General features: G+C 45.3%; 1 protein-coding gene across 3 annotated transcripts in view; it reads left to right on the top strand.

The window, feature by feature from the left end:
• Nell1 (neural EGFL like 1) overlaps positions 1-26431 on the top strand; it is an 822199-nt gene that overhangs the window by 121200 nt on the left and 674568 nt on the right. For all 3 annotated transcript variants that reach the window (XM_048442384.3, XM_048442394.3, XM_085682700.2), the window contains one exon: positions 19850-20020. In XM_048442384.3, coding sequence (XP_048298341.2) covers positions 19850-20020 — 171 coding nt within the window. The remainder of the gene's footprint in view (positions 1-19849; positions 20021-26431) is intronic.

The following is a 26431-nucleotide window of genomic DNA, read 5'->3' on the forward strand; positions in this document are numbered from 1 at the left end:
TTTAATAATAGCACTTCCTTCCAATTCATATGCAACAGGAAGCTAAATAGGTTAAGTCAAATTTGGTTTTAGAGGAAGGTATTTTAGGTGAAATTTCACGTGTGTATATTAACCCTAGGCAATCTGAGTTCTCATGGTTTCACCTGATCCACGTATCATTTCCTAGGACAAGTGGTGCTGACCTTCTCCCCAGGATTTCCTGGCTTTAGAACTTTCTCAGGGCAAGAGGTTGGGGTGCATCTGCCCCAGTTGTCTTTTTACAGGCTCCTGAGAGGCTCGTCACACATATCTGACTGGTTTGGTGACTATAATATTGACAAGCGCTTTAGTTAGCTGGTCCCCACTTGCTAGGCTCCTGTCTTAGAGCAGTTCTCAGTGACTTGCCCATTCTGGAGACATTCCTTGTGATGCTCACGCTCAGCCGGTGCTTGCCGTCACCCTGGACACCCTCATTCCTGTGCGATTTAAGCTAGTCTCGGTTTTATCATCAAGCCACGGGCCTTTTCTTGACCGCACTTCCCTGCTTCCAAGTTTATATTTGTGGCCTGATTATTTCGTTAACATCTGTCCTCCCCCAGAAGGGCGAGCTTGGTGAACATGTGGGCCATGTCTGCTTTGTCTCTTCATGGCACCTTCAGAGACTCGAGGAGGGTGCAGCGTAGCAGATTGGAGATGCGGTAAATATTTTTGGATCGAGTGAACGCATTAACAAACCTCTGGGATTTTATTAACAGTAATCAATTACATATGGCACATCTCACGATAACCGCCATACATCAGAGTTCTGACATCAAAGCTGAGAATCATTATTATAGAAGATAAAACATTTCTCATCAAGAAAGCAGTTCCACAAAATCAACGCTTAAGTAATGATAGCAATCGCTGACATTTATTGAGTTCTTACAGCTTATCAGTCACCATGAAGATTTGACACTCTTGTGTACTTCTCTGTGTTTTCACGGAAGCTTATCTTTCTAGCAGGCAGTGAGGGGACCTCTAGGTCCTGTTTACTGAGGTGGCTGCTCTCAGCTTCTAGTGGTGTGAAGTGTCCAGTTCCCCAGACAGAGGACGTGGACCCAGGCTCTCGTTCATCTGTCACTTTGCTTCCAGCTCCCAGGTCCCAGTGGTTGATGGTGCATTCTGGGTAACTGTCTTGCCAGGAGGTCAGCCTTCTCGATGACTCTCTTGGGTGGCTGGGTGTTTAGTTTACAGGGTCTGTGTTGACCCTGCTGCTTCTGTCATCCAAGTGCGTCCAGCATAGGCTCTAATGCCTCAACCTTGTGCCTTTGGTCAAGACACTGACTCCCCCTTGGATTGCATTCTAGTAAAGCGGAGATGACGTTCTGTGTCCCCACGGAATTGACACAAGAACTCACGTGTGTAAGGAACCCATAAAACTGGCACGTGATAAGATGTAATAACTGTGATGGATTATTGTGCATTTTCCATTGTTGATAGGACTTTGAAGGAATTACCTCTTCGATGGACTTTTACTTGCCATCACTGCCATTGTCAGCTTAGGGCTACAACTCGTCGGCGTAGCCTAGTCAGCTCTCCATGCGTACACAAAGTTCTTCACTGTAGCTGCAAACAAGTCATCTGCTGCTGTGATCGGTTGCTCATTCATTCATTTGTTCATCCCTGAAGTCTACAGTGAATCTCTCCACAGCCAGGCTGATGAGTGACAGCAGGCGATGGCCATGCCTTCACGGAGCTTTTAGTCCAGTGTCTACCCAATGCTGAGACGTTAGAAGTGGAAACAAAGATAATGAGGGAAACTGGGAGTGAACTGACGGCTAAACCAGTGCCGGGGCCTATTGCCTCTGTTTGGGGTTCTGATTGCTTCACGTTACTGGGAGCTGAGAATGGCTGTCTTGGTAAACAGGTCTAATACCCCTTGACTGCTTGTAAGGAAGATGAGCTTCCTTGAAAATATAGTGAGGTGTGTTATATTGCCAAGTACTTGTGATATTTAATGCTGTAAGAACTCAATATGCCGTTTTCTATCATTATTTAAATGTTGATTTTATTCATTCTGCCATAAGAAGACCTCGGTTGGAGGAGCGAGTGCCAGCAATGTATCTTCCAGGGGGTGACAGGCAAGGTGAGGAGGGATGAGAGGGTGAAAAAAGTGGGTACAGCTGTAGCACTTCTGGACTACACCCAAAGGACTTCATATCCAATCTGATTAAAGAAGAAAAGGCAAGAGGGTAAGGCCTTCTGGAGAGTGGAGGGAAGTGCCTCTGGTGGATGAGAGCCTGGCATGTGTGGAGACCTGACAGAAGGCTGGCATGCAGAAGCAAGCTGGAGAGGAGACGTAGAAATGCCAGGACATGTGAGTCCTTGTTTAGCGATTCTAGACTTAAACTCTTCAGCAGTGGGAAGGCAGTGACAAGGGTTTTTAACTTGGGAATGGCAGTATTTGGTAATTTAATTGGATTTTGTTGTTGTTTTGAGACAAGCTCTTATTGTGTAGACCTGGCTGGTCTGGAACTTGATATATAGTTTAAGCTGGCCTCGAGCTCATAGTGATCCATGTTCCTCACCTCTTGATTAGATTTTTACTTTTAAAAGATGACTGTGGCTTTGGAATGTGTTGGAAAGGGCCAAAATGGATTCATCAAGATCTTAGAAGATGCTGTGGAGTTGCCAGGAAGAGATGATGGTGACCCAAAAGGGGCAGCAGAAACAGAGAAGATGAGTGGTTGGTGTTGGGGAGATACCTACAACAGAGGCAGTGGATTAGGAAATAGTTCATATATTGGGCACTGGGAAGAGAAGGCATCAGAGGTGGCACTTGGGGTTTCAACCTTTGATCTTGGAGAGACTCTCACCAAGGTCCCAGGTTTATGAGGAATAGTAGGTCTGCGTGTTTGTTTCCTGAGCTAGAGGGACACAAGCTGAGCTACTGCATTGACAGCTGGCTACCCAAGGATATAGCTGGATTGGAAGTACAAACTTGTTATTCACTAGTGTAAAAGCAAGCAAGCAAACAAACAAACAGCAAAAACTACCCGACAGGTTAGAGTCCAGACAGAGCCCTCGACTTGACCTGTAGGAGGAGGAAGAGGCCGGGGCTAGGAATTCATGACAGAAAGTTTGCTAACATTGTGGGGGTGTACTAAACTCACAAATGTCATCTGTTTGTTTCTTTTCTGGCAGAGAATAGCTTGGGCCCTGCCAGGGAGGAACAGAATCGCACACCAGAGAACAATTCTGTGGATGTAGTCCTGTTTTGCAAGTGTGGCTTCTTCACATCTCTTGTTTGCTGACATCTCTGATGCTGTCCATAGCAGTTCTTGCTCTCTGGTCTCTGAATATTTCAGACACGTTTATCCGTTTGCTTTTACTCTCCCTTTTCTGCCCTGCACCTCTTCCTCATCTTTCCCTGTTCATTTGTTTTCACCCCCAAAGCTTTCCTGCACCTCCATTTAAGAGAGTTTTCTCCCTCTCTCATTAGGGGTCGACTGTGGTGTCTGGTTTTTTGTAAGTTTTTATTTCACCTTATCCTACGGCATCGCATCCCTTGGAGAAGCATGTCTTTATGCTACCTGCTGCGTATCTTAATGCCTTGTGCCATTCGAACTGCATGATTTTCTATCATACTTCGCAAATGATTTCCTGTCTTTCTTTCAGACAATGGGAGCTTGTCTTAGCTGTGGGTCTTTCTCCAGCTTTAATCCGGGCTTGGTCTCTAAGTAGTAGGTGATTTTAACTTTGGGTGAGAGACTATGTATGACATTGAAACAAGAAGAATGAAGAACCAACCCTATATGTGGGAAAGATCTCATTACATTAAGTGGAAAGAGCGTGGAAGAATCGAGTGTAATGTGCTGCCGTTCCTGTTAAGGAGGTGGGCCGGATAATGTATTCATGTTTGCTTTCTCAGATTGAGAGCCTTGGAAAGAAAGAATAGCCTTTTTGGCAAATGAGGCAGGAAAATGGGCCATTTGTATGCAAAAACTGGACCTGGACACAGACTTTGCACTTTACGTGAAAATTAACTCAAAAGGACCGTAGACATAAGGTAAAAGGTAAAACGGAAGCCCCGGGAATCTGTGTGGCCTTGGCTTTAGTGATGTGTTTTCAGATGGGATGTTGAGAATGTGAGCGATAAAAAAACACTAGGTTCTGTTAAAATGAAAACCTCTGCTCTGCTAAAGACACTGATGGGAGAGTCAAAATCAAACCAGATGAGGGAGAAAGCAGCCGAGACTGAACTTGATACCGGAAGCGAGGCTAACCCCCACCCACAGTGTTCAACTGCTTTTCCAGTCCAAAGTCCCAAATCTTCCACACTCCTCCCGTGAGTCACATGGTCAGACCCGTTCCCTGGCATCAGCTCCTGTCTCAGTTATCTTTCTATGATATGATAAAACACCATTACCAAGGCAACTTATAATGGAAAGCATTGAATCTGGCTGATCGTTTCCGAGGGTTAGAGCCCACAGTATGGAGTGCAGGCAGGCTGAGAGCTTCTATCTTGATCCACAGCTACAAAGCAGAGAGCGAAACCCTGGGAATGTTGCAAATCTCTTGAAACTTCAGAACTTGCCCCTGGTGACATATCTCCTCTAGCGGGGTCACACTCTTAATCCTGCTAAAACCGCTGGACCAACTGGCACCAAGTATTGGAATACGTAATCCTACAGGTGTCATATTCATTCAGATTACCACAGAGTAGTTCTGGGAGTTTCCCTAGCACCTGCTTTCTCTGTAACACCATAATGGCTCCCTCTATCAAGATATCTTTTTCATTGCTCCCCTTCTCTGCCCCTCCCCCAACTCGGCATCTCAAGCCCTCATGTTCCCATCCCTCAGCCCCTTCTTCTCCCTTCCCCATTTTACCCAAGAGATCTTAACTACTTCCCTTTCTTAGACCCCAGCTAAGACCCCTAGCAATAGTGGAGAGGGTGCCTGAACTGGCCTTCCCCCGTAATCAAATTAGCGACTACCCTGATTGTCATCGTAGAACCTACATCTAGTAACTGATGGAAGCAGATGCAGTGATCCATAGCCAAGCACTGGGCTGAGCTCCTGGAGCTTAGTTGAAGAGAGAGAGGAGGGGTCATATGAGCAAGGGGGTCAAGATCATGATTAGGAGAACCACAGAGACAGCTGACCTGAGCTAGTGGCAGCTCAAGGACGCAGGACTGTGAGCTGGGGATCCTGCAGGGGACCAAACTAAGCCCTCAGCTAGTGGCTGATAGTTATATGGCTTGATCTGTTGGGGAAGAGGCTGGCAGTGGGACCAGGACTTATCATGGGTGTATGAACTGGTTTTTTGGAGCCCATTTGCTATGGTGGGATACCTTGCTAAGCTTTGATGCAGGAGGGAGTAGCTTGGTCCTGCTGTAACTTGGTATACCAGACTTTACTGACTCCCCAAGGGAGGCCTTATCCCCCTCTGAGAAGTGAATGGGGGTAGGATGAATGGAGGTGGGAGAATGGGAAGAAGTAGGTACTGGAGTTAGTATTTTTTACATTTTAAAAATTGTAAAAAAAAGAATAACCACAGTGTATGACTATTTGCCTGCATATATTATGTATGTGTGTGCTCATGTGTATATATAGTGTCCCCAGAGGCCAGAAGAGGGTATCAGATGTCCCAGACCTGGAGATACAGATGGTTGTGACCCACCTAGGTCCTCTGTGAGAGTAGTAAGCACTGATGGTCATTGAGCCATCTCTCCAGGCCCAAAACTTACCTTTTTGGTTAGGCCGCCTGACCAGCAAGCTCTCCAAGTCTGTCTGGCAAAGATCCCCAGCACTGCGCTTGCAGGTACACATAGTATGCCCAGCTTTTTGCATGGGTGCTGGGGTTCAAACTCAGTTCCTCGTGTTTCCAGAGAAAGTGTTCTTACCCACTGAAGCATCCCCAGCCCCACGTACTGGTTTCTAATTCTATTATCCCATGAAAGAAAGGATCCAGGTGTCCACATAGAAGTAAGTTATATCGCCGAGTCTAGAAATATGTAAAATGAGCCTCAAGCTTTGTTTTCTGCCAAGAAATAAGGAAATGCAGGCACATTTAAAGAAAAAGTAAAAACCCATAGTCACGGGAATGATTTAAAGGAGCAAAGTGGCTAAAGATGGATCAGTCTGAGCCACCAAAAGAATAAAATTTAGAATATAATCCAAAGAATAAAGTGATAACCTCTGAGCCTATGGTGCTTTAAACACACTTGAATAAATAAATACAGGAGCTAGAATATAAATGTTTCAGGCAGAATTGCAAATAATATAAATAGCCTGCCCGTAGGCGAGTGGGGCAGAACTCCCCTCTACCTCAGTATGAGCTGCATACTGTAGCTTTCTTCCCTGGCGTACAGTGTGGGGCAGGAGGAGAAAGTCTGCCAGAACTACTTGAGCCTGGTAGGTGGACCTCAGGATCAGCAGCAGCAGAGATGCTGGTGACCCGGCATGCACTCCTGATAGGCTGGAAGGAGGATGGTACCTGACCTCTGTTGTCTTCCTTCCCTAAGTCACATCTCAGAAGTAGCTGTGACAGACATTACAGACATCTGAACTGAGGAAATCTTGGATACGATTGTAGGGCAGAAAGGGAATACAGGATAAAACACAAAACAAAACTAAGGAAATACGGCGGAAGAGGAGGAGAAAAGAGTGTGGGAGCCATGGGTGGAGGTGGCTACAAAGAAACTGTGATTTCCAGACACAGCGCCAGCCACAAATATGAACTTATGAACTCATGACAGTCACGGCAGCACACAAGACCTGGGCAAACTCAAGCCAGACAAAATCCCCGCATGCTGAGGGGAGGTGTGCATGAAGCTCACCCCTGACTGAGAACATTCTGGCAATTGAGAACTTCTTAGAGGAGGTGAGTCATTTTCAAGGCTGTGGCCCGCTGTAGGTTGACAATCCAGTGGATGGCCCCGAACCCAGGAGTATTTGAGCAGCGCACATGGTCCTTGATGATTTTAAAAATGGCAAGAGAGGACCCGGAGCTGAGTGGGTAGAGAGAGAGAATGAGTGTCTGGCAGGAGTTAGGGAGGCATGAATATTATTCTCCAAGAATAAATAGAAATAAATAAAAAACTAAGGAGATATGAAGAAAGTATAAATTTTAGTCAATCATGGTGTACTGATACTGCTCCATTGGTTATGTAAGATGTCAGTAACAGAGGAGGCTAGTGTGAGGCATATAGACTCATATCCACATTACAGCTTCCTTTAAATCTAAAACTGGCCTAGAGGACTTATGAAAAAGATCTTTTTAACAAGGCACAAGACCCAGCATAGATTTCTTAGGACAAACCTGGGATTCTGGACATGGCGTGTATAGGATAGGAGGGGGGATTTTCTTTTTTCTTTCTTTTCTCCTTTTTGATTTTTTGAGACAGGGTTTTTCTAGCTGTCCTGAAACTCACTCCATGGACCAGGCTGGCCTCGAACTCAGATCTACCTACCTCTACCTCTGGGGTGCTGGAATTAAAAGGCGTGTGCCACTACTGCCCAAGAGGATTGATTTTCATTGAGTACTTTTATAGATATATTAATCAGCTTATTTTTAATTGAAAATAGATTTTTATACGGTAATTATGTTGAAGTTTCCCCTTCTCCAGGTCCTCCTAGATTCTCTCTAGCTCCTATCATATCTGAATCCACACTCTAAATAATAATAATAACAATAATAATAATAATAATAAAATAAGATAAATAAAAACAAATCAGAACATGACAGAACAAGCATACGAGAAAAAGAACCAGAGAAAAGCACAAGAACCTCATAATAGAAGCAGAGATAGATATATTTGCACACACAGGAATCCCACAAAACCCCCAAACTGGAAACCATGATATATTTGCAAAGGAGCTATAAGTTTTTTTTTTTAAGAGCCCTCATATAACATTATGAGACAGAGACCCACTAAAGATGTCCCTGAATTAATTTTGTGTTGGGCATCTACTGCTGGCCATGGAGCTTATCCTTAGGAATGGCTTCTTTCCTCAGAGAGACTCTCTTAGAGAAAACTAACTGTATTTGTAAGTGGCTACCAATGAGAGCTTCTGGTGTAGAGATGAGGCCTGCGTCCTCTTCTCCCTTCAGCGCTAGGACCCCATCTGGTGCAGACCTGTGCGAACCCTGTGCACGCTGCCTCAGTCTCTCTGAGTTCAGATGCACAAGGCCTGTTGTTTCTAGAATTCCTTGATTCCTTGGTGTCCTACATCCCTTCAGACTCTTACGCTTTCTGCCTCCTTGTCCATGGGGTTCCCTAAGCCCTGATGGGAGGGATCTGAGGGAGACTTCATTTTCAGGGCTGGATGTTCCACAGTCTCTCACTCTCTGCACATTGTCTGGCCCCGGGTCTGTATTAGTTCTCATCTGCAGCAGGAGGAAGCATCCCTGATGATGACTGCGTGAGGAATGGATCTATGAGTGTAGCAGAATGTCATTAGGATTCATTTTATTGCTCTGTTCCTCCAGCACAACAGTAGAACTGGGTTTTCTCTATGTCCCAGGCGTCTCTAGTCTCAGGTCTTGGCCAAGCAAGCACTATTGGGTGTGGGTTTGGTCTCATGGAGTGGGTCTTAACTCCGATCAGACATTGGCTGGTTGCTCCCATAAACGCTGTGTACTATTGCACCAGCGCATCTTGCAGGCAGGTTACCCTTGTAGACGGAAGTGTGTGTGGCTGGGCTGATGTTCACCTTTTTCCTTAGGTAGCATACAGAGCACCTCCTAGCACCATGAGCTAGTCCCTAGGGGAGAATGTTCTTGGTCTGCACCACCTTGACTGCTCCATTTTTAATGAGTTGTGTAGGAGTTATCTTCAGCAAAAGGACCTTACTCAGTTTGTAAAAGATCACCAACAGCTTTGACAATTGCCTGGGTAGTTTGAAGGCTCCCGTGGGACCCCCTTGGCCAAGAACTTGATTAGGTATAACTTATTCCCAGTACTGGAAGTTTCATTTGGTGAAGAGAGATGTCCAGTTGGGGCTCTGTCTCCCCCATTATTTAGTAAATTCATTTAAATTTCCATCATGTATGTATATATTAAAGGAAGCTTTTACTGTATTAGGTTTCCATTCAAACACCCAAATGGTCCTTAGTTTTAGCTGCTGATCCTTGTATTCCCTCCCTCATCCGTCTCCCTCCTTGTTTGAGCCTCCCATTCCAGGCCCATCCTTTCACCCTTATCCATCCTTGTCTGTTTATTCTATTTCCCCTTCCTAGGGAGATGCATCTCTCCCTTCAATCCCCTACTGTCTACCTAACCTCTGTGGTTCTATGGACTGTAGCTTGCATATCAATGACTTAATAGTTAACGTCCACCTATAAGTGATAAACTGTTTTTCTGGGTCAGAGTTACCTCATTCAGGATGACTCTTTCTAGTTCCATCCATTTGCCTGTGAATTTCATTTTAACCATGAAAATAAAGATTCAAATAAATTAAACAATCAGAGAACATTGTTTGAGAACAATAATATTCCCTCTGTCTAAAAATATTAAAAATTTTATTACCATTATTATGTGTGTATGAGATGTATGTGTGTGTGCATGTGTGTATGCATGTGTGTGTATGTGATATATGTGTGTAGGTATTATATGTTTGTATGTATGGTGTGTGCGAGATGTATATGTGTACATGATATATGTGTGTATGTATTATATGTTAGTATGTATTTTGTATTGTGCACGTGTGTGTATGATATGTTTGTATGTATGCATGACATGTATGTGTATGTATATAATTTATATGTGTATGTATTATGTGTGTGTGTTGATGATATGTTTGTATGTATGTATGATATGATATGTATGACATGTATGTATTTGTGTGCAGGCTCATATGTACCATAGCACATATGTGAAGGTCAGAGGACAACTTGCAGGGGTAGGTTGGTTCTCTCCTGCACTATAGGTTCTAAGATGGTCAGGGTTGGTCGGCAAGGGCTTTGACCTGTGAAGCCATCTCACTAGCTCTCCTTCTCAAGTCTTCAGTAAATGGTGTAGAGAAAATGTATATGTGCGTGGGTCTTACCCACTATGCCAACTGCTACTACAATTTTTACAGTTATGCCTTTGATTATAACCATTCTGATTGTGAGTTCAGGAGGTTCACAGCTATACCTTAGCATGATGCAGATGCAATAGTGAGATTCTAAGCTTTGTGCTTGGGATTCGATCACTTAACAAACATTTTAAATTTGATTTTCTTTGCGAAGTTCCACCATTAAAAAGAAAACCGTGTATCCTCCCATCACCTCTGTAGATGATCTCGTTGGTTTCTCCTTTTAGAGTTCTTCACGTAAGAGTTTGTGTTGTGTTGCCTTCCTATCAGTCCGTCTTCTTTGGTCATCCATTTTGGAGCAGGCGCAAGCACAAGTCAGCCTTCTCTTTGGCGAGAACAGCCAGGTTAATTCCCCATGGATTCTGAAGTCTCCGATAGAGCCATTTTAATCCGTGTATGGAGCTCATTTTACATGACATGCAGCCGTGAGTGCTTTGTTCTTAGTAACAGATGCTAGGTCATTGTCGCTGCTAATCTGCTAGCTGTTTGCTAAGCACATTGAGTACAAAACTAATATGTGTCTTTACAAATCAAATCAAATCAAATCACCAGGTCATAGCTAAACAAGAGGGAAAGTCAGACACGGTCTGTTTTGTGAAGAGGGTGTGTGTATATTCTGGGTTCTGCTTCTCTGAAGCTGCCTGTTTCTATGGACGTAGAAAGAGATAAGAAACTGTCAGCAGCGTTGGAAACCTTGTAAGACGGCTTACAGACTGATGCCAGTTTGTCCTAAGCAAACTATGAAGTGGGTGTTTATTCTTCTTCCGAATGAAGACACGGGCAGAGGGAAGCATGGGGACCCATTGAGGGAGGGGCTTGGCTGGGGAGTTGCCTTGCGGTTTGTGTTTTCTGGTTGAACCTTATTCTGCCGCACGTTTCTGTACTCAGGGGGAGAGGAAGAACCAGAAGTTAGCGTGCGTACCTTGCAGCCTTTACCTTAACTCAGACAAATACCTCACAGACTAGGAAGGCACTTGGGCCCGAATCCAGGGAACACATCTCGTTTTTGAAGAGACCACCAGTGTGACCACTCTAGCAAACGTGGAGCCTGAAACCATGATGCCAAGACTTGGAAACTGATAGCCAAAAAGAAAGACAATCCAAGAATTCCTTATGTACTTATTTCATATCTGCTGGCAGATGTGTATTCAAAAACAATACAATAGTGTATTGATACTAAGTTAAATTTTAGAGCTGAATACCACTTTAAAAACCTTTCAATAATTTTTAAATTTTAATTGACACTGTATCATTGTTTACAGTTATGGGGTACAGAATGACATTGTGGTTTGTGAATATCATGCGGAGTGATTAGATAAACACACCCACTAGCTGGTACTGTACTCAGTGCCTCAAGACCCTAATGTGTTTGGGGTAAGGACAGTTGAACTTTTCTTTATAAAAACAAATTTGAAATGCATACTATTTTATCGTTAACAGATCATCTTGAGGTAAAAGAAAACTGAAGAATAATCTTGTTCCTCCAGTCTGATCTCCCCACTGCAGTCTACCCCCAGTCTCCACAAACACCGTTCTACTCTCTCGTTATGCATGAAAAAGCGGTGTTTGTCTTTCCGCATTATCTGTCTCATTTCACTAGGATTATACTCTCCGTTTCTTTCTGTAGGGCTGAATATGACAGAGCTTTTCTTTTTCTAAGGTGGTCACTGTTTGCTAACGACACGCTCTTTCCCTGAGTATAAAGACCCCACCCAAAATGTTTCAATAAATGGATTTAATAACTAACCCACAAGATATCAGTGGTTTATCTGTGCACTGAAAATGGACTATCCGTTTTCCTTTCTCTAAGTTAGAAGAAAGCACACAGCTCTCAATCTGCGGGACTACTCTCGGCAGAAAATTGTCACCTTGAGACTTGATTATCTGGCCAGAGACCCCAGGCATTTAGAAAAGACATACTAATTTATAGTTTCAATTTTTAAAGGTCAAAACTATGTATACTTGAAGTCATAGTGTTCCAATTTCTGTGAATGTCTGAAAAATGGTCCCCAAACTTGTAATGCTTACAGGTTCTCTGGGTCAAGAACTTGGGCAGAGCCTAGAGGAGAGCACTTATCTGTGCTTCCTGATAGCTGTGGCTTCAACTGGGGAGATCAGGCGGTGGGGGAGGCCATCCAGAGGCGTCTCCATGCTGGGTTATACCAGCTATTGGCTCATGTCCCAGTTTCTGTGTCAATAAGAGCATCTGCCTGCTGTCTCCGGGATGTGACTTGGGCTTCCTCCCAGCATGGTGCCCTCAGGATCCTCAGGCCTCTTAGAAAGTGATTGGGGGCGTCAAGCATATCCCGGTACGCAGAGTTGAAACTGTACTCGTGCGTTTGTAACCCATCCTTAGAGGTCACCAAGCATCACAAGGTCACCCAGATCTGTGGGACCCCTTCCCTTTCTGTGAGAGAGATATCAAGACCACTATATAGATGGACATGCTGGGGGGGAGGGGATACTGCAGTTGCTTTTCCCTGTCACCTGTCCTGTGGGCAAGAGCGGGCTTTCCTTCCTGCCGCTCCTGTCAGAGAGGACCAGCTCTGTGGATTGCTCCTCCATGGTTTCCTGCCTTTCTCTTCAGATTCAAGCTCTTTAGTGTGTCTTCACTCGGTAAAACATCTAAGCATGTTTACTATGCCTAAGTCTGTTTATCATGTTTGTGCCCCAGCTCAGCATGAGTTCTGTGAGGAACAGTATTTCCCATCTATATAGTCAGTTTTAGACTCATTCCAGTTAGCAGTGCTGCCGAGTCCTCCATTGAAACCCCTGCCATTAGCATGAACTAAGCACATGGTACTGACTAGACTTAGCCTTTATGGAGGTTTTACAGCAGAACTGTGGGGACAATTCTGAGGAAACTAGTTTTTTCATTTTATCCCCTTTGGGCTCTATTTAGGATTTTGGAGTGGTCCACTCAGGTGCTCTGTCTCCTCATGAGGTGGTCTGCTTTTCCATATCCAAAGCGGATCAGTGGCTGCAGGTCCTCAGTGACCTGTTTGCCGCAAGGTTTTTCTAGAGGTAGACATGGCTCGGGTACAGCCTTGGTTTTTAAGGTCATCTCTCTTTGATCTCCATGCTGATCCCCACAATGCAGTTGCTTGTCCAGCCACAGAGAGGCTGCTGTTGGAGTGTGGGCAGGCACAGAACACGGTACCAAAGCTCTGTCTGCTAGATTTCTACCGAAGCAATGGACATATCTCCTATAGAGGAGATCGCTAGAAAAGACACCTTTCTTAGATACTTCTTATCTTTCCCAATGAAGAAAATGGACACAGGCCATTTAGAATGAGTTTCTCCTGTTTTCCCACTATTTCCAACTTTTCTTTAGCAGGGGTCTCTGTAACATGTTGAAAATGTCTACTGTGTATTCTCTCCTGTTGAACTCGTTGCTTTTTTGTTTGAGAGAGGGTCTCATTGTGTCTGTAGACCAGGCTGGCCTCAGACTCCCAGAGTTCCCCTTGCCTCTGCCTCCCAAGTGCCGGGATTAAAGGTGTGTGCCACTAAACCAGGCTTTAGGTACTTTTGTTGTTGCTGCTGTGGCCAAATGTGCCTAAGGAAGGCAGGCAGGCTCACAGGTGGCGGTGCAGCGCTTCATGACAGAGCAGATGTGGCAGCCAGAGTGTCTCTGGGCACTTGAAGCAGCTGATCATGCAGAGTTGGAAGCCGAGATGTGAGTGACGGTGCTCAGCAGGCCTCTCCCTTTCTTTTATACTCAGTCCAGGACCCCAGGCTGGGAGGTGATGCCACCTGCATTCAGGGGAGCTGCTCTGCTCTGTTCGTTACAGCTGTTTGGATACACCTCACAGACACCCCCAGAAGTGCATTTTCTGGTGGTTCTAACTACAGTAGAGCAATAATTGAAGATCAATCATCACAGATGACTGATTTTAAAAAAAATACTCGAAACAGAGTACATGGGTATCAAGTTTGGAAAAAATGATAAATATTTCAATAAAATGTCTTGTGTGACCTTGATCAACCTGTACTGTTTGGAATTATTCTTCTTGAATTTTATTTCCAAACATCATGAAATGAAATTCATATGGCCCCATGAAATTGTACTTTTGTTCACAGTGAATTGGTTGTGCCTGATACCACAGGGCGGGCCTTAGGGAATTGTTCGGATGCAACCGAGCAGTTGAGCAAAACTTCTATTTTAAAATTCATCTATGGAAATAAAGAGTAAGGAAGATTTGTCTCCATAGAGTGGAAGGACTCAGGGTTTTAGTCGATGAGAAAGTCAGTGTACACATTAGGGTGCAGTCACAGTCACACATGGCAGGGAGCAAGGCAGGAATAATGTCACCATTCTGTGCAGTAGAAGACATTTGCCCCAGTTCCTGTTTCTGTTTTGGTGATGCACCGAGTGGATTCATTTGAGCATGCCTGAAGCATCAGGACCAGCAAGCTGATGTGTCTAGGAGGAAGAATAAAGAAGAGTCCTTTTCTAGAAAAGGTAATACTCCAGCTGGGAGGCAGGGATATATGGGAGAACACTTGGCCTGTAAAAGAATAAAAAACTTTAAGAGGGATTATTATCATTGTTTACAAACATCTATAAGGTGAGCAGGCCATTTGGGGAGTGGTGTTCCTGGGGTTAGCACCCCGGAGTGAGGCCCAAGGCTAGGGAAGTGCTGCCCACAGCCTTGCTTGGTGTTGTATTATCCTACAGAGCTGGTGTCTTCCAGGCTTTCAGGAAGCATGTCTGTCTGCATGAGGAGTCAGGTTTGGACCACTTGCAAGAAGCTCGTTGGCAGTTACTTACACACACACACACACACACACACACACACACACACACACACACACCCTCACCTACAACTGCAAATGGCTGCTTGTCACCATTCATCGTGGAGTTTCAGACGTCTGCCACCCTTGTGGTGAGCAGCTGGCCAACAAGGATACCCAGCATATTCGACTGCACAGCATCTTAAACATTTAGGTGTTCAAAAATCCTCTGGGGTCTTGCTGTGATGCAGAGTCTGACTCAATAGGTCTTGGACTGGGAAAGGCAGTCATGATTCCGCTGGCCTGTAGACTGCATGTGTCAGTCCTCCTTCTCATCCCTGTGACCTAATGACAGAGGGAAGGGGGGAAGGGTATGTGTGGGCTTAGAATTTCAGAAGGTTTGATCTATGTCAACCGACTCCTTTGCTGTGGCCTGTAGTTAGGCGGTGGAATCAGGTGACAGAGGAACATGTCTGCTTATGGCAGCCTGGAAAGGCTGAGAATGAGGGAAGAGGAAAGAGAGAAGGAGAGGCATAGAGTCATCAGAGAGAAAGAGCCATTAAGAGAAGGGCAGATAGATGCAAAGAGACAGAAATACAGAGGGAAAGCCAGAGAGAAAAACACATAAAAAATAGAGATAGAGAGAGACAGAGAGGCACACACACACACACACACACACACACACACACACACACACACACACACAGAGAGAGAGAGAGAGAGAGAGAGAGGGAGGGAGGGAGGGAGAGAGGGAGAGAGAGAGAGAGAGAGAGAGAGAGAGAGAGAGAGAGAGAAAAAGAGAGAGAGAAAACAAACTTTCTTCAACTAGGTCCTACCCAAAGAATGCCACCATATTATAAATCCATCAGGGGATTGGTGCACTGACTTGGCCAGAGCCCTGTGTTGGCTCCAAGCACAGCTACCAACATAAGCCCCCTAGGAGCACTAGAACCAAAGCACAGTGCTCTCCTTCAGACCTTGGCGCCCCTTCCCACGCTACAGTCTTCAGATTGGTGGATGTCTCCTGCAGGTTGCTGTCAGGACTACGTCACCTGCCCCTGTGAGTGAAGAGTTACTGTCTGGTCATATTGCTGCTTTTCCCTCAGCCTCTGTGAATGTTTTGCCCAGGTGCCCCGTAGCCCAGTGGTTTTGCCATCCCTGGGGACACATCAGCAGTTACCTAATGTAACTCTTCAAACGCATGCCATCTTGAATTGTATTCAAGTAGTTTGAGGTGCATGCGGAGCTATCGGAAAAGTAACCCCGAGGTACAAGTGCCCTCTGTGAAGCCCTCAAGTGGGGCTCTTTCCTCATAGCTACATATGTGTGATTACTACAAGGTAATCACTTACTCCCATGCTTTGTACAGAGATTTTTTTCAACAACCTATTTATACCACATTTAAGTACTTGCTCAATGAGGCTGTAACCCCAGGAACAGTGATTGAATCTGGTTAAAGGTACTTACCGCCATCTTAATGATCCTATCAGCCATCTTGGTGAGCATTTGCAGTTGTCATGGACTGAAGTCCTTTCAAGGTCAGATCACTTCTCCCAGGAGTCTCTTATTGGTCAAAATAATTGTGATGTGTGGATCTTGGTGAGGTCTCAGAATTTCATGGTGCTTTCCTATGTTGGAGTTGTGTCCTGGTGTTAGGCATGCTCTGTGTCTTAATCACGTGAGAACTCAATGCAAAGTGGTGCTGCAGGAGCGCCTTCCGGTCCTTCAGCCAATAGCTGCTGAAGTACGAGCCCACTGGGGCGTGGTCTAAAAGAGCAGCAAGCCTCGGCTCGCTCTCTTGGTTCCAGCGCTTGGTTCCGGCTCCTCCTGCTCCAGTGACTAGGCTCCTTTCCTGACGGTTGGTGTTTTGTAAGTTTTACCCCCCAAAATAAATACCCCTTTATATCCTTACTGGTGTGGGATTGTTTTGGCACGTTATTGTGGTCATAAAAAATGCACTTGGAGGGTTCTAGGCATGTAGGCAGAGACTGCTCGTTCATTCCTGGTTGCCCAGACCTGAAATAATTACACAGAAAGTATATTAATTGCAACATTTCTTGGCCTTTCAGCTTAAACTTATTAACTAACTCTTACATCTTAAATTAATCCATTTCTATTATTCTATGTATTGCCATAAGGCTTGTGGTTTACTGGTAAATTACAGCATCTCTCTCCTTCAGCAGCTACATGGCATGTCTCTGACTCTGCCTACTCCCTCTATATGTATTTCTTTTAGTCCCTATATTTTCCCTGTCATAGGCCAAAGCAGTTTTATTCATTAGACAATAATAGCAACATATTTACAGAAGCACAGCCCCCATCAGCTCCCCTTTTCCCTCTAAATAAAAAGGAAGGTTTTAACTTTAACATAGTAAAATTACATATACAAAACAGCTATCAGGTAAGAATTATAGTTGCAATATTTCTTTGTGATGTAAAGTTTCATACCTAATTTATCTTTTATCATAACTAAGGAAAGCTATAACTGTCTGTTCTTCAATTCCATCAAAGACCCCAGAAGGATATAATCATACCTAAGTAAACAGGAAGTGCATTGTAAGCACCTTCCAGATCTGTAGAATTGACAGAGACATCTCGTTGTCTGGACAGTCACCCAAAGTTCTTCTGCAATGTTGGGATGTCCATCTTTAGCCTATAGGCCTGTAATATCCAGTAGGAAATTTGAAATACTCTTTTGCCTATATTGGCAGTTTGTCAGTCACTTTCTTCTGTGTTCTGCAGAATATCTGGTACACTTTTTCGTGAAGCACGAACCCCATAGGACTGTCTCACCTTCTTTATGCAAGTTCAGCAGTCACTTTTATGTGAGTCTTGTATGTCCAGTCATACAGCATACCGTCAAACAGTGCGCTGGGAACTGGAACCAAATCCGGCAGAAAAGAGAATTGCGCACATGTTTTGTCTGCACTTGTAGTACATTTAACTGCACGGAAAGTGGGCCAGTATTTTAAAGGCTATTGGCTGAAGGAGTTCTCACAGCAGTTTTTTTTTTCTTTTTGAAAAAGAAAAAAATGTCTTTTATATTAATTATTTAATTGTTTTAATCAATTATATTTAATTATATTATATTATATTTAATTATTATAATTTTATTATATTTAATTATTTAATTAAATATTTAATTATTTACTAATTAGCATGAACTTGGGTATGGGAGTTGGGTTCTGTGGTTGGATAATCTCTTCAGGCTGATTCTTTGAGCTGTGGAGATGAGGGGGCAGTAAGGCGGTTTCCCCTCTATTTCTTTTGGGAATAAACCTTGTGACTGATGAGCAATTACTTCTCTGCTCATTACTTCTCTGACGTGGTTTGGATCATGTCCGAAGAGGCAGATTTTCATGATGGTTTCATCTAGTCCTCACCAGTGATGACTTTTGTGTTTTAGATTTAGCAGTTAAGCTTGGATCTGGCCAGTTCAGTGGATTCTAGGAAGCCTGTAACTCTTCCAACTACAAGAATTATACCGGCTTCCTGTCTAGGTGAATGCTGCTAGAGCCGCATGCTGCTGCATGGGAGTGTGAGCTAAGCTTCTGCCCAGTATGACTTACGGGCATTTTCTGGTGCCTCGGAGATGCCAGTGATCTGAGGCACAGGGAGGGGAACGTCTATAATCCTAAAATATCATTTTTCTCCCCACTTCCTCCCCTTGAATCCTCCCCTCTCCTTATCTCCTTCCCTTCCTCCCATTCTTTCCTCCCATTTCCAAACTCTTCTTTCCTGATATAGTTTCGTGTAGCCCAGGCTAGCCTCAACCTCATTATATATTGTCAAGAAAGACCAATCATAAGTTGCTCCGATCCTCTGGATTCTACCTTCTTAGCAATGGAATTACAAGTGTGCATTGTGGTAATACGTTTCCAATAAATACTTTTTTGGGGTACCAGCCTTAGGGTGTGGTTTCTGAGTGTGGATGTGATCTCAGAACGGAGACGAAGGGTCTCTCTCACTCTCTTGGGAGGTCAGAGCAGAAACAAGCTTGTGCGGTTGTTCGCATCTCCCCCAGGCAGAGTGGTGGGGCATGGCGGCTTTCACCTTGTCCTGTATTCTGTGAGTCTGTGATTCCCTTTGAATCCAATTTCCTTTTGTATCCCCATAATAAAGACAATTTGTAACTCTCACACTACCTCTTGCTTTAAGTATGTGCATCACATCTATTTATGCTGTGCTAGGGGATGAACCTCGGGCTTCACAGATGCCAGGCAAACACTGTCAACTGGGCCACCCCATCAATCAGAGTCTCACTTTTTCAATCTTTAAAAGGGGATTTTTATGCAAATGTTTTAGGATATGAAGGGAGGCAAATTAGAATGTGTGTCTAAGATGCTAGTGCGCAGCTGGCGGTGAGGTCAGTCACACATCAATGACAGTGAGGATACTTGGAAGTTATAGGAGACAATATCCACAGCAAGCCATGGAACTGCCAGCCCTAGCACATAAGTGGTGTCAAAGAATTTTACATGGTTGTGAAAAACATGAGGCCAATCTTAGGAAGGAAGACTCAAGCCACATGCTTTACACTGTGATAATCATAAGTACTGATTCAGGTGTGAGTGGCTGTCACCCCTCTCTCCCACCATCTGGGCATCTAAAGAAATCAGCTCCCAGGAGGAAGAACGGAGAAAGACTTAGCTTGTCTCTTCACCCTGGCATGGATTTTAATCTCAGATGCCCAACCCAACTTTTTTTTTTTCCTTAGTAATTCTTGGGAAAGTTTAAATGGCAGTTCTAAAAACAAACATCAGTAAAGCCTTTTCACATAAATGCCCTTTTCAGGCAATAGAGAGAGGCTGCAGAGCACAGCCCCAAACTCTGCTAAGGTAGCGGGTTTCCACCTCACTGTGGATCACTTGATCTCCATGCCAGGAGCGCAGGATGTGTTAGAAGGGCTCTCAGACAATAGATGGAGTGGGCTCCATACTGTACACTTGATTTCAGGCCATGGCCTTCTGGGCTGTGTTTACCTAGTTTCAGATTCCAAGAAACTGGTAACAAGGATGTGGGACTGATGAGTGTCACGATGCCCAGAACTAAAGCCTTTCTTCTTTATGTGCAGCTATTTTGAACTGGAGAGCAGTGGCCCCCGGGAAGAAATACGGTACCATTACATACACCGTGGGAAGCCCCGGACGGAGGCCCTACCCTACCGCATGGCCGACGGGCAATGGCACAAGGTTGCGCTGTCAGTGAGCGCCTCTCACCTCCTGCTCCACGTCGACTGCAATAGGTATGTTTGACTTTGATCTTCAGTGACTCTACCCTTCACATCCCATTCTGTATGGGAAGGAGGGGGGATGTTAAACTCCCTTCACCAAAACCAGGGGACTTTAATTGTCATTTAACCTCCTGAATGGGCCATTAGGCATGCCGAAACGACCAACCGTAATACGATAAGAAAACAGTTCATTAAGATGGAACTGGATCCTGTGATTAGGAACAAATGTAAAAGAGGTTGATTACAGATTGGGGACTATTAACTGCCCCTCAGTGAGCTCTCAGCACTAGCCGAAGTTCCATGGAGTTGTGACCACAGTTAACTGTGATATATTGTTGGGTTCGTTCTGCTTGGAAGTGAGTAAGTCCGTCTACCTTAGGATGAATCTGAAAAGCTTTGCGGCTGAGGTGGGAGATTTTATTTTATTTTTATCAAGTGCAGTTTTCTTAAGTTAAGCAGAGACTTCTTAAAGAGGCTTTCTTTTACTCTTTTATGGTAGAGACCTCCCGTGATCTGCAGAGGACAGGGTGTGCTGGATTATCAGTGGGGGGCAGTGTCACCTGGGTGGGCGGAGCTTCCTAGGAGGTTGTTGGCTGTGGTGAGGAAGAAGTACTGTCCCCCCTCCCCCCGTCTGTCTCTGCAGGCAGGTGCACTGATAGCTGAGAGAAGGGGGGACCATTGGTCTCTGCTGTATCGTTTATGGATGGACAGCTGGATAATGGTGGCCAATGTTTTGATCTTTCCACTCACTAAAAAATCTTTTTGGATAGTAACTCAAGGCTAATGATAGATCTCTAGAGGTCTTTTTTTTTTCCAACTCAAAGCAGTGTCCATGCATTATTATCTTCAGTAGTGATGCTGTCAAAGTTAAAATGACTGTCCAGCCATAAGGCATGTTCCCTGGGGCACAGGGGATAGGACAAGTGTGGTCTGATGGCTTCTCTTCTACATCCCACTGAGACAGGGGTGTTCCAAGGGCACTTTGCAGTGGACTGTCAATCTGACCAGAAGATGCTGCAGTGTGCCTCCCACTTCGGTGCTGCGGTCTCCTCTAGAAGACTAGAGGACAGGAGACTGTCTTAGGATCCAGGCAAGGTCTGCCATATTGAATGCTGCTTGATCTGTCTGGATATGATCTATTGAAGATGCTTTCCAGACAGTTGAGGTATAGATGCTTTTAGAGGATATAATGTGTATGTCTGGGAAGAGCCACTGGATCTTTTCCCCCACAGAGCTGCGCTGCACAGCCTGAACGAAGGTTTCCCTTAGATGCCCTCTTCATGTTCACCTTGAAGAGCTCATTGTATCCTCCATTTTGATAGAACCAAACTGCCCCCTGTCTCTGTGATCGACTGACCACTTGGGCTCCCCCCATGGGATTGCAGAGAGGGGAACCGCAAGCTTCCTGACTCCATTGCCATTTTTGGGAATTTCCTACTGAGAGGCCTCAAGGTTCTTGCCCTCTTCTCGCATTGCATCTGTATACACTTTTATTCCAAACTCTTTGCTATTCTTTGACATTGTTCACTTTGGAGAAGAGGAAGATAACAGGACATGTCTGCTGAGTTAGTGTCCCACTCTCTCAAATTCTCGGTGTGGTGTTCTCCTCCTCCTCAGCCACTTGCTGGTTGCATGAGTTCAAACAGCTTAATTCCTTTGCATCTTGGTTTCATCTTCCTTCAAATAGCACTATTTATATTCACCCGTATTCACCCATGGCACATAGTGTGCACCGAGGAGATGACATTTTAGCCGGCAACAAATAGCAGAGAAAATGGTGCTCTCCTGTGCTGGGTCCCCAGGAGGAGATGTAACCTTTGTGTAAGCTCACTTGCTTTTGCCCCCAGAGTGGTGAAGTTGTCTCACCCTGCTTTTGGGAGCATGTTCAGTCCTGAGACACCATAGAACTACAGATACTCATGAACAGAAACGGAAAATATTCTGAGCCTTCGACCTCTGGTCCTTAGTCCACATCTGTCTTTGCTGCTGTCTCTTACTCCCCACACTGTGGTATCTTTGACCTTGCCTCCAAACCATTGCCACGCCTGACCTTGGGCGGAGTGACAGGGAAGAAGACATGAGTGTGGTAGCTTTGGGATTGGCCTCATTTTGGCAAATGGGCCGCGGGATGCCTATGCACTCCCTTTATGTTTCCTGGATATTTTTGACTCTTTGGCTAATATGGAAAATCGTAGGGGATGTTTAAGTTTGCTCTTGCTATAATAAACAGCATGACTGAAACAGCTTCAGGAGGAGAGTTGTCATTTCCACGTCCCAGTACATTATCAAGGGAAGCTGAGGCAGGGGCTCACATCGGGAATCTGGAGACAGAACCGAGCAGAGGCTATGGAGGGATGCTGCTTACTGCCTTGCTCTCAGCTCACACTCGGCCACCTTTTTTATGTAGCCCCCACTCAACTGCTTAGATATGGCAGTTCACAGTGAACTGGCCGCTTCCACACCAACTTCCTAGTGAGCCCGTCGGATGGACGTGTTTTCTCTACTGAGGTTTCCTTCTTCCCTCATGACACTAACTTGTGTCAAGTTGACAACAAATTAGCCAGCCTGGAAGACAAGCATATGAAGCTATTGATAACTAGGAAGTGAAGGGCCCTCAACACAAACAGTTATTTTAGGTGAATTGGTAGGTAACAGGCCTAGAAAGGAAAGATACATTTTGATTCTTGTAGAGGAAAAATCTAGAAGCATGGGCTCCAGAACAGTGGACTATACGTATGATGTTTCCTGGGGAATTCACTAAAGACATAGGCAGGCAGGGCCGAGTCTGATCTACTGAGGGTGGAGCTGAAGAAGTCTTGATTTTTAGCTGACACCTAATATTTGTGCACGTTTAGGGCACCACATGATAATTCAATGCAGCATACCATGTATTATATAAATATGGGTAATTAGCTGTTATCTCCTCACACATTTATCCTTTCTATATGTCTGAGGTTCTGCTAGTCATTCTGAGATATAAACTTGTTGCAGACGAAAGTTATCCCATTAAGCTGTAGGATTTTTAGAACCAATTCCTATCTCTTTGTTATCTGACCCCGATTTCTGCCCTTTAGAGACCACTATTTTTTTTCTTAGTCTGTTTTAATGTTTTCAGCTTCCACAGTGAGGATGTGAGCTATTTGTTCTAATGTGGATGGATTATTTCACTCAATATCAGTTTCTACTCGGAGCCACATGGTCACAAACGGCAGACTTTTGTTCTTACTGATAATGGATATCTCACTGTGTGTATTTTGTAAAGCTCTCCCTGTTGGTTTTGTATAGGAAGTTTAGCCTTGGTTCATAGACTGGCATTCCAAGGCCACTGGCTAAGCGGGGGTGGGGAGGAGGGGGGTGATGAAGAGGATGAAGAGGATGGATGCCGGTGAGGAACCAGGGCTTGGAAAATAAGCACTGGAAGAGCAGCCCTGGGAAGGATGCGTCCCCCAGGAGAGGATGAAGGACAAAGTAGTGCATAGTGCAAACAACAGGCCTGCTCTCTTCACAAGCTGCTCCCCAGTTAACAAAACCAAAACCAAACAAGTTGTTCCCAGCAAGCACAAGCTGGCCCAAGACTGACAGCAGCTCTGGCCCTTGTACCGATGTACTGGTCTACCTCTCCTTGTCCAGGTCATTTCTGTGATGAGTGAAGGTCACAGAGACGTTTCCTGTCCTTCCAGCTGTGTCTTTCATTCCACCTTGAGATCTCGATTTTCTCTTTCTTCTTTTATTTAAGCTTTCTTATCCTGTGTCATTTTTTTCTCCCAATGCATCACTCATCAGAGTCTAGCTGGTTAGATGGAGATGATGGAGCTAAAATTGACTGAGTGTTGACGGTACTTGGCCACTGGCTTTACAATGAGGGAATCTAAGATTATATGGTATACTGGCAATGCTGCTGTTGATGAGCACTGCACTAGGCTCTGGACCCAGGTCTGACTGTGATGTCTGCTGTGACTGACTGCTCAGGTCTGACTGTGATGTCTGCTGTGACTGACTGCTCAGGTCTGACTGTGATGTCTGCTGTGACTGCTCAGGTCTGACTGTGATGTCTGCTGTGACTGACTGCTCAGGTCTGACTGTGATGTCTGCTGCGACTGACTGCTCAGGTCTGACTGTGATGTCTGCTGTGACTGACTGCTCAGGTCTGACTGTGATGTCTGCTGTGACTGACTGCTCAGGTCTGACTGTGATGTCTGCTGTGACTGACTGCTCAGGTCTGACTGTGATGTCTGCTGTGACTGCTCAGGTCTGACTGTGATGTCTGCTGTGACTGACTGCTCAGGTCTGACTGTGATGTCTGCTGCGACTGACTGCTCAGGTCTGACTGTGATGTCTGCTGCGACTGACTGCTCAGGTCTGACTGTGATGTCTGCTGTGACTGACTGCTCAGGTCTGACTGTGATGTCTGCTGTGACTGACTGCCCAGGTCTGACTGTGATGTCTGCTGTGACTGACTGCCCAGGTCTGACTGTGATGTCTGCTGCGACTGACTGCTCAGGTCTGACTGTGATGTCTGCTGTGACTGCTCAGGTCTGCCTGTGATGCCTGCTGTGACTGACTGCTCAGGTCTGCCTGTGATGTCTGCTGTGACTGACTGCTCAGGTCTGACTGTGATGCCTGCTGCGACTGCTCAGGTCTGACTGTGATGTCTGCTGTGACTGCTCAGGTCTGCCTGTGATGTCTGCTGCGACTGACTGCTCAGGTCTGACTGTGATGTCTGCAGTGACTGACTGGTCAGGTCTGACTGTGATATCTGCTGCGACTGCTCAGGTCTGACTGTGATGCCTGCTGCGACTGCTCAGGTCTGACTGTGATGTCTGCTGTGACTGCTCAGGTCTGCCTGTGATGTCTGCTGCGACTGACTGCTCAGGTCTGACTGTGATGTCTGCTGCGACTGACTGCTCAGGTCTGACTATGATGTCTGCAGTGACTGATTGGTCAGGTCTGCCTGTGATGTCTGCTGCGACTGACTGCTCAGGTCTGACTGTGATGTCTGCTGTGACTGCTCAGGTCTGACTGTGATGTCTGCTGTGACTGCTCAGGTCTGACTGTGATGTCTGCTGCGACTGACTGCTCAGGTCTGACTGTGATGTCTGCTGTGACTGCTCAGGTCTGACTGTGATGTCTGCTGTGACTGACTGCTCAGGTCTGACTGTGATGTCTGCTGTGACTGCTCAGGTCTGACTGTGATGTCTGCTGTGACTGACTGCTCAGGTCTGACTGTGATGGCTGCTGTGACTGACTGCTCAGGTCTGACTGTGATTGTCTGCTGAGCCATACAATGGTGATAGCTACCACTAGATTTACAACATAAGGCAAGTCAAGGATGGCTCAGGGGCAGAAGTTTTCTCCTTTCTAGCATTTTCTTTCACACGTTCCTATGTGGACTCTAATGCACTTGTGTCAGGGACTAGACCTGTGCTATTTAACATCTACTTCTGGATTGGTAGTGTACTAAGCTAAGTAGTTCTGGATAACCTTTAGTGAATGTTTTATTAAGCTCTTTGATTCAAAAATGGAAAAGGCCCAGAAAAGGCAGGTGACTAAGCTTCAGTCACATAAGCATAAAAACAAACCTTGAACTGGGAACCACCTCCCAAACCTTAGTCATACCATGTCTTGAGGTCGCCTTTATTGTGTGCTAGCATTCCTTGCTGCTTCAGAGGAAGTCACAGTGGCAGGGAGTCCTCCAAGGCAAAGGTGCTGTAGAAGGTGTGAAGAGCATTCGAGATCAAGAAGCCTACAGAATGGGAGGGATCTTGGTTGCCCTTCAGTCAAGGGGTTAGTGCCTGAAGGTTTGAAGGGAAAATGTCTCTTACAGGCTCATGTATGTGGGCACTTGGTCCCCAGTTAGTCGGGGAGGCTATGAAACCTTTAGTAGGCATAGCCTGGTTAGAGGAAGCATGCTTGTGGTGGGGGTTGGCTTGAGATCTTGTAGCCTGGCTCTACTTTTAGTGTGCAAATGAAACGTAATCTCTTGGCTTCTTACCCCTGCTTCCATTCCTTCTCTGCTTATGGACATCTAACCCTCTGTGTTGTGGGAGTATCTTCCGCTGCCTCAGCCAATAGTCGCTGAAGCACGAGCCCACAGTGCAGCGGGGAGCGACTTCCGCTCCGTTAGCCAATAGCCGCTGAAATACCAGCCCACTGGGGCGTGGTATATTTCTCTTTTAAAAAGAGACACAGATCCGGATCAGGCCCTCTTGGTTCCGGCGCTTGGTCCCGGCCCCTGCTCCAGCGACTAGGCTCCCTTCCTGACGGTTTATGGTGTATGTAAGTTTTACCCCCCAAAATAAATAACCCCTTAAAACATAACTGGTGTGGGATTGATTCGCCAATACCTCTGGAACCATAAGCCCAGATAAATGCTTCTTCAGGTAGCTTCTGGTTGTCTCAGTACAGCAACAAAAGAGAGTCAAT

This window comes from Myodes glareolus, chromosome 24 (genome assembly GCF_982192425.1).
Source record: "Myodes glareolus chromosome 24, mMyoGla1.1, whole genome shotgun sequence".
Taxonomy (NCBI): domain Eukaryota; kingdom Metazoa; phylum Chordata; class Mammalia; order Rodentia; family Cricetidae; genus Myodes; species Myodes glareolus.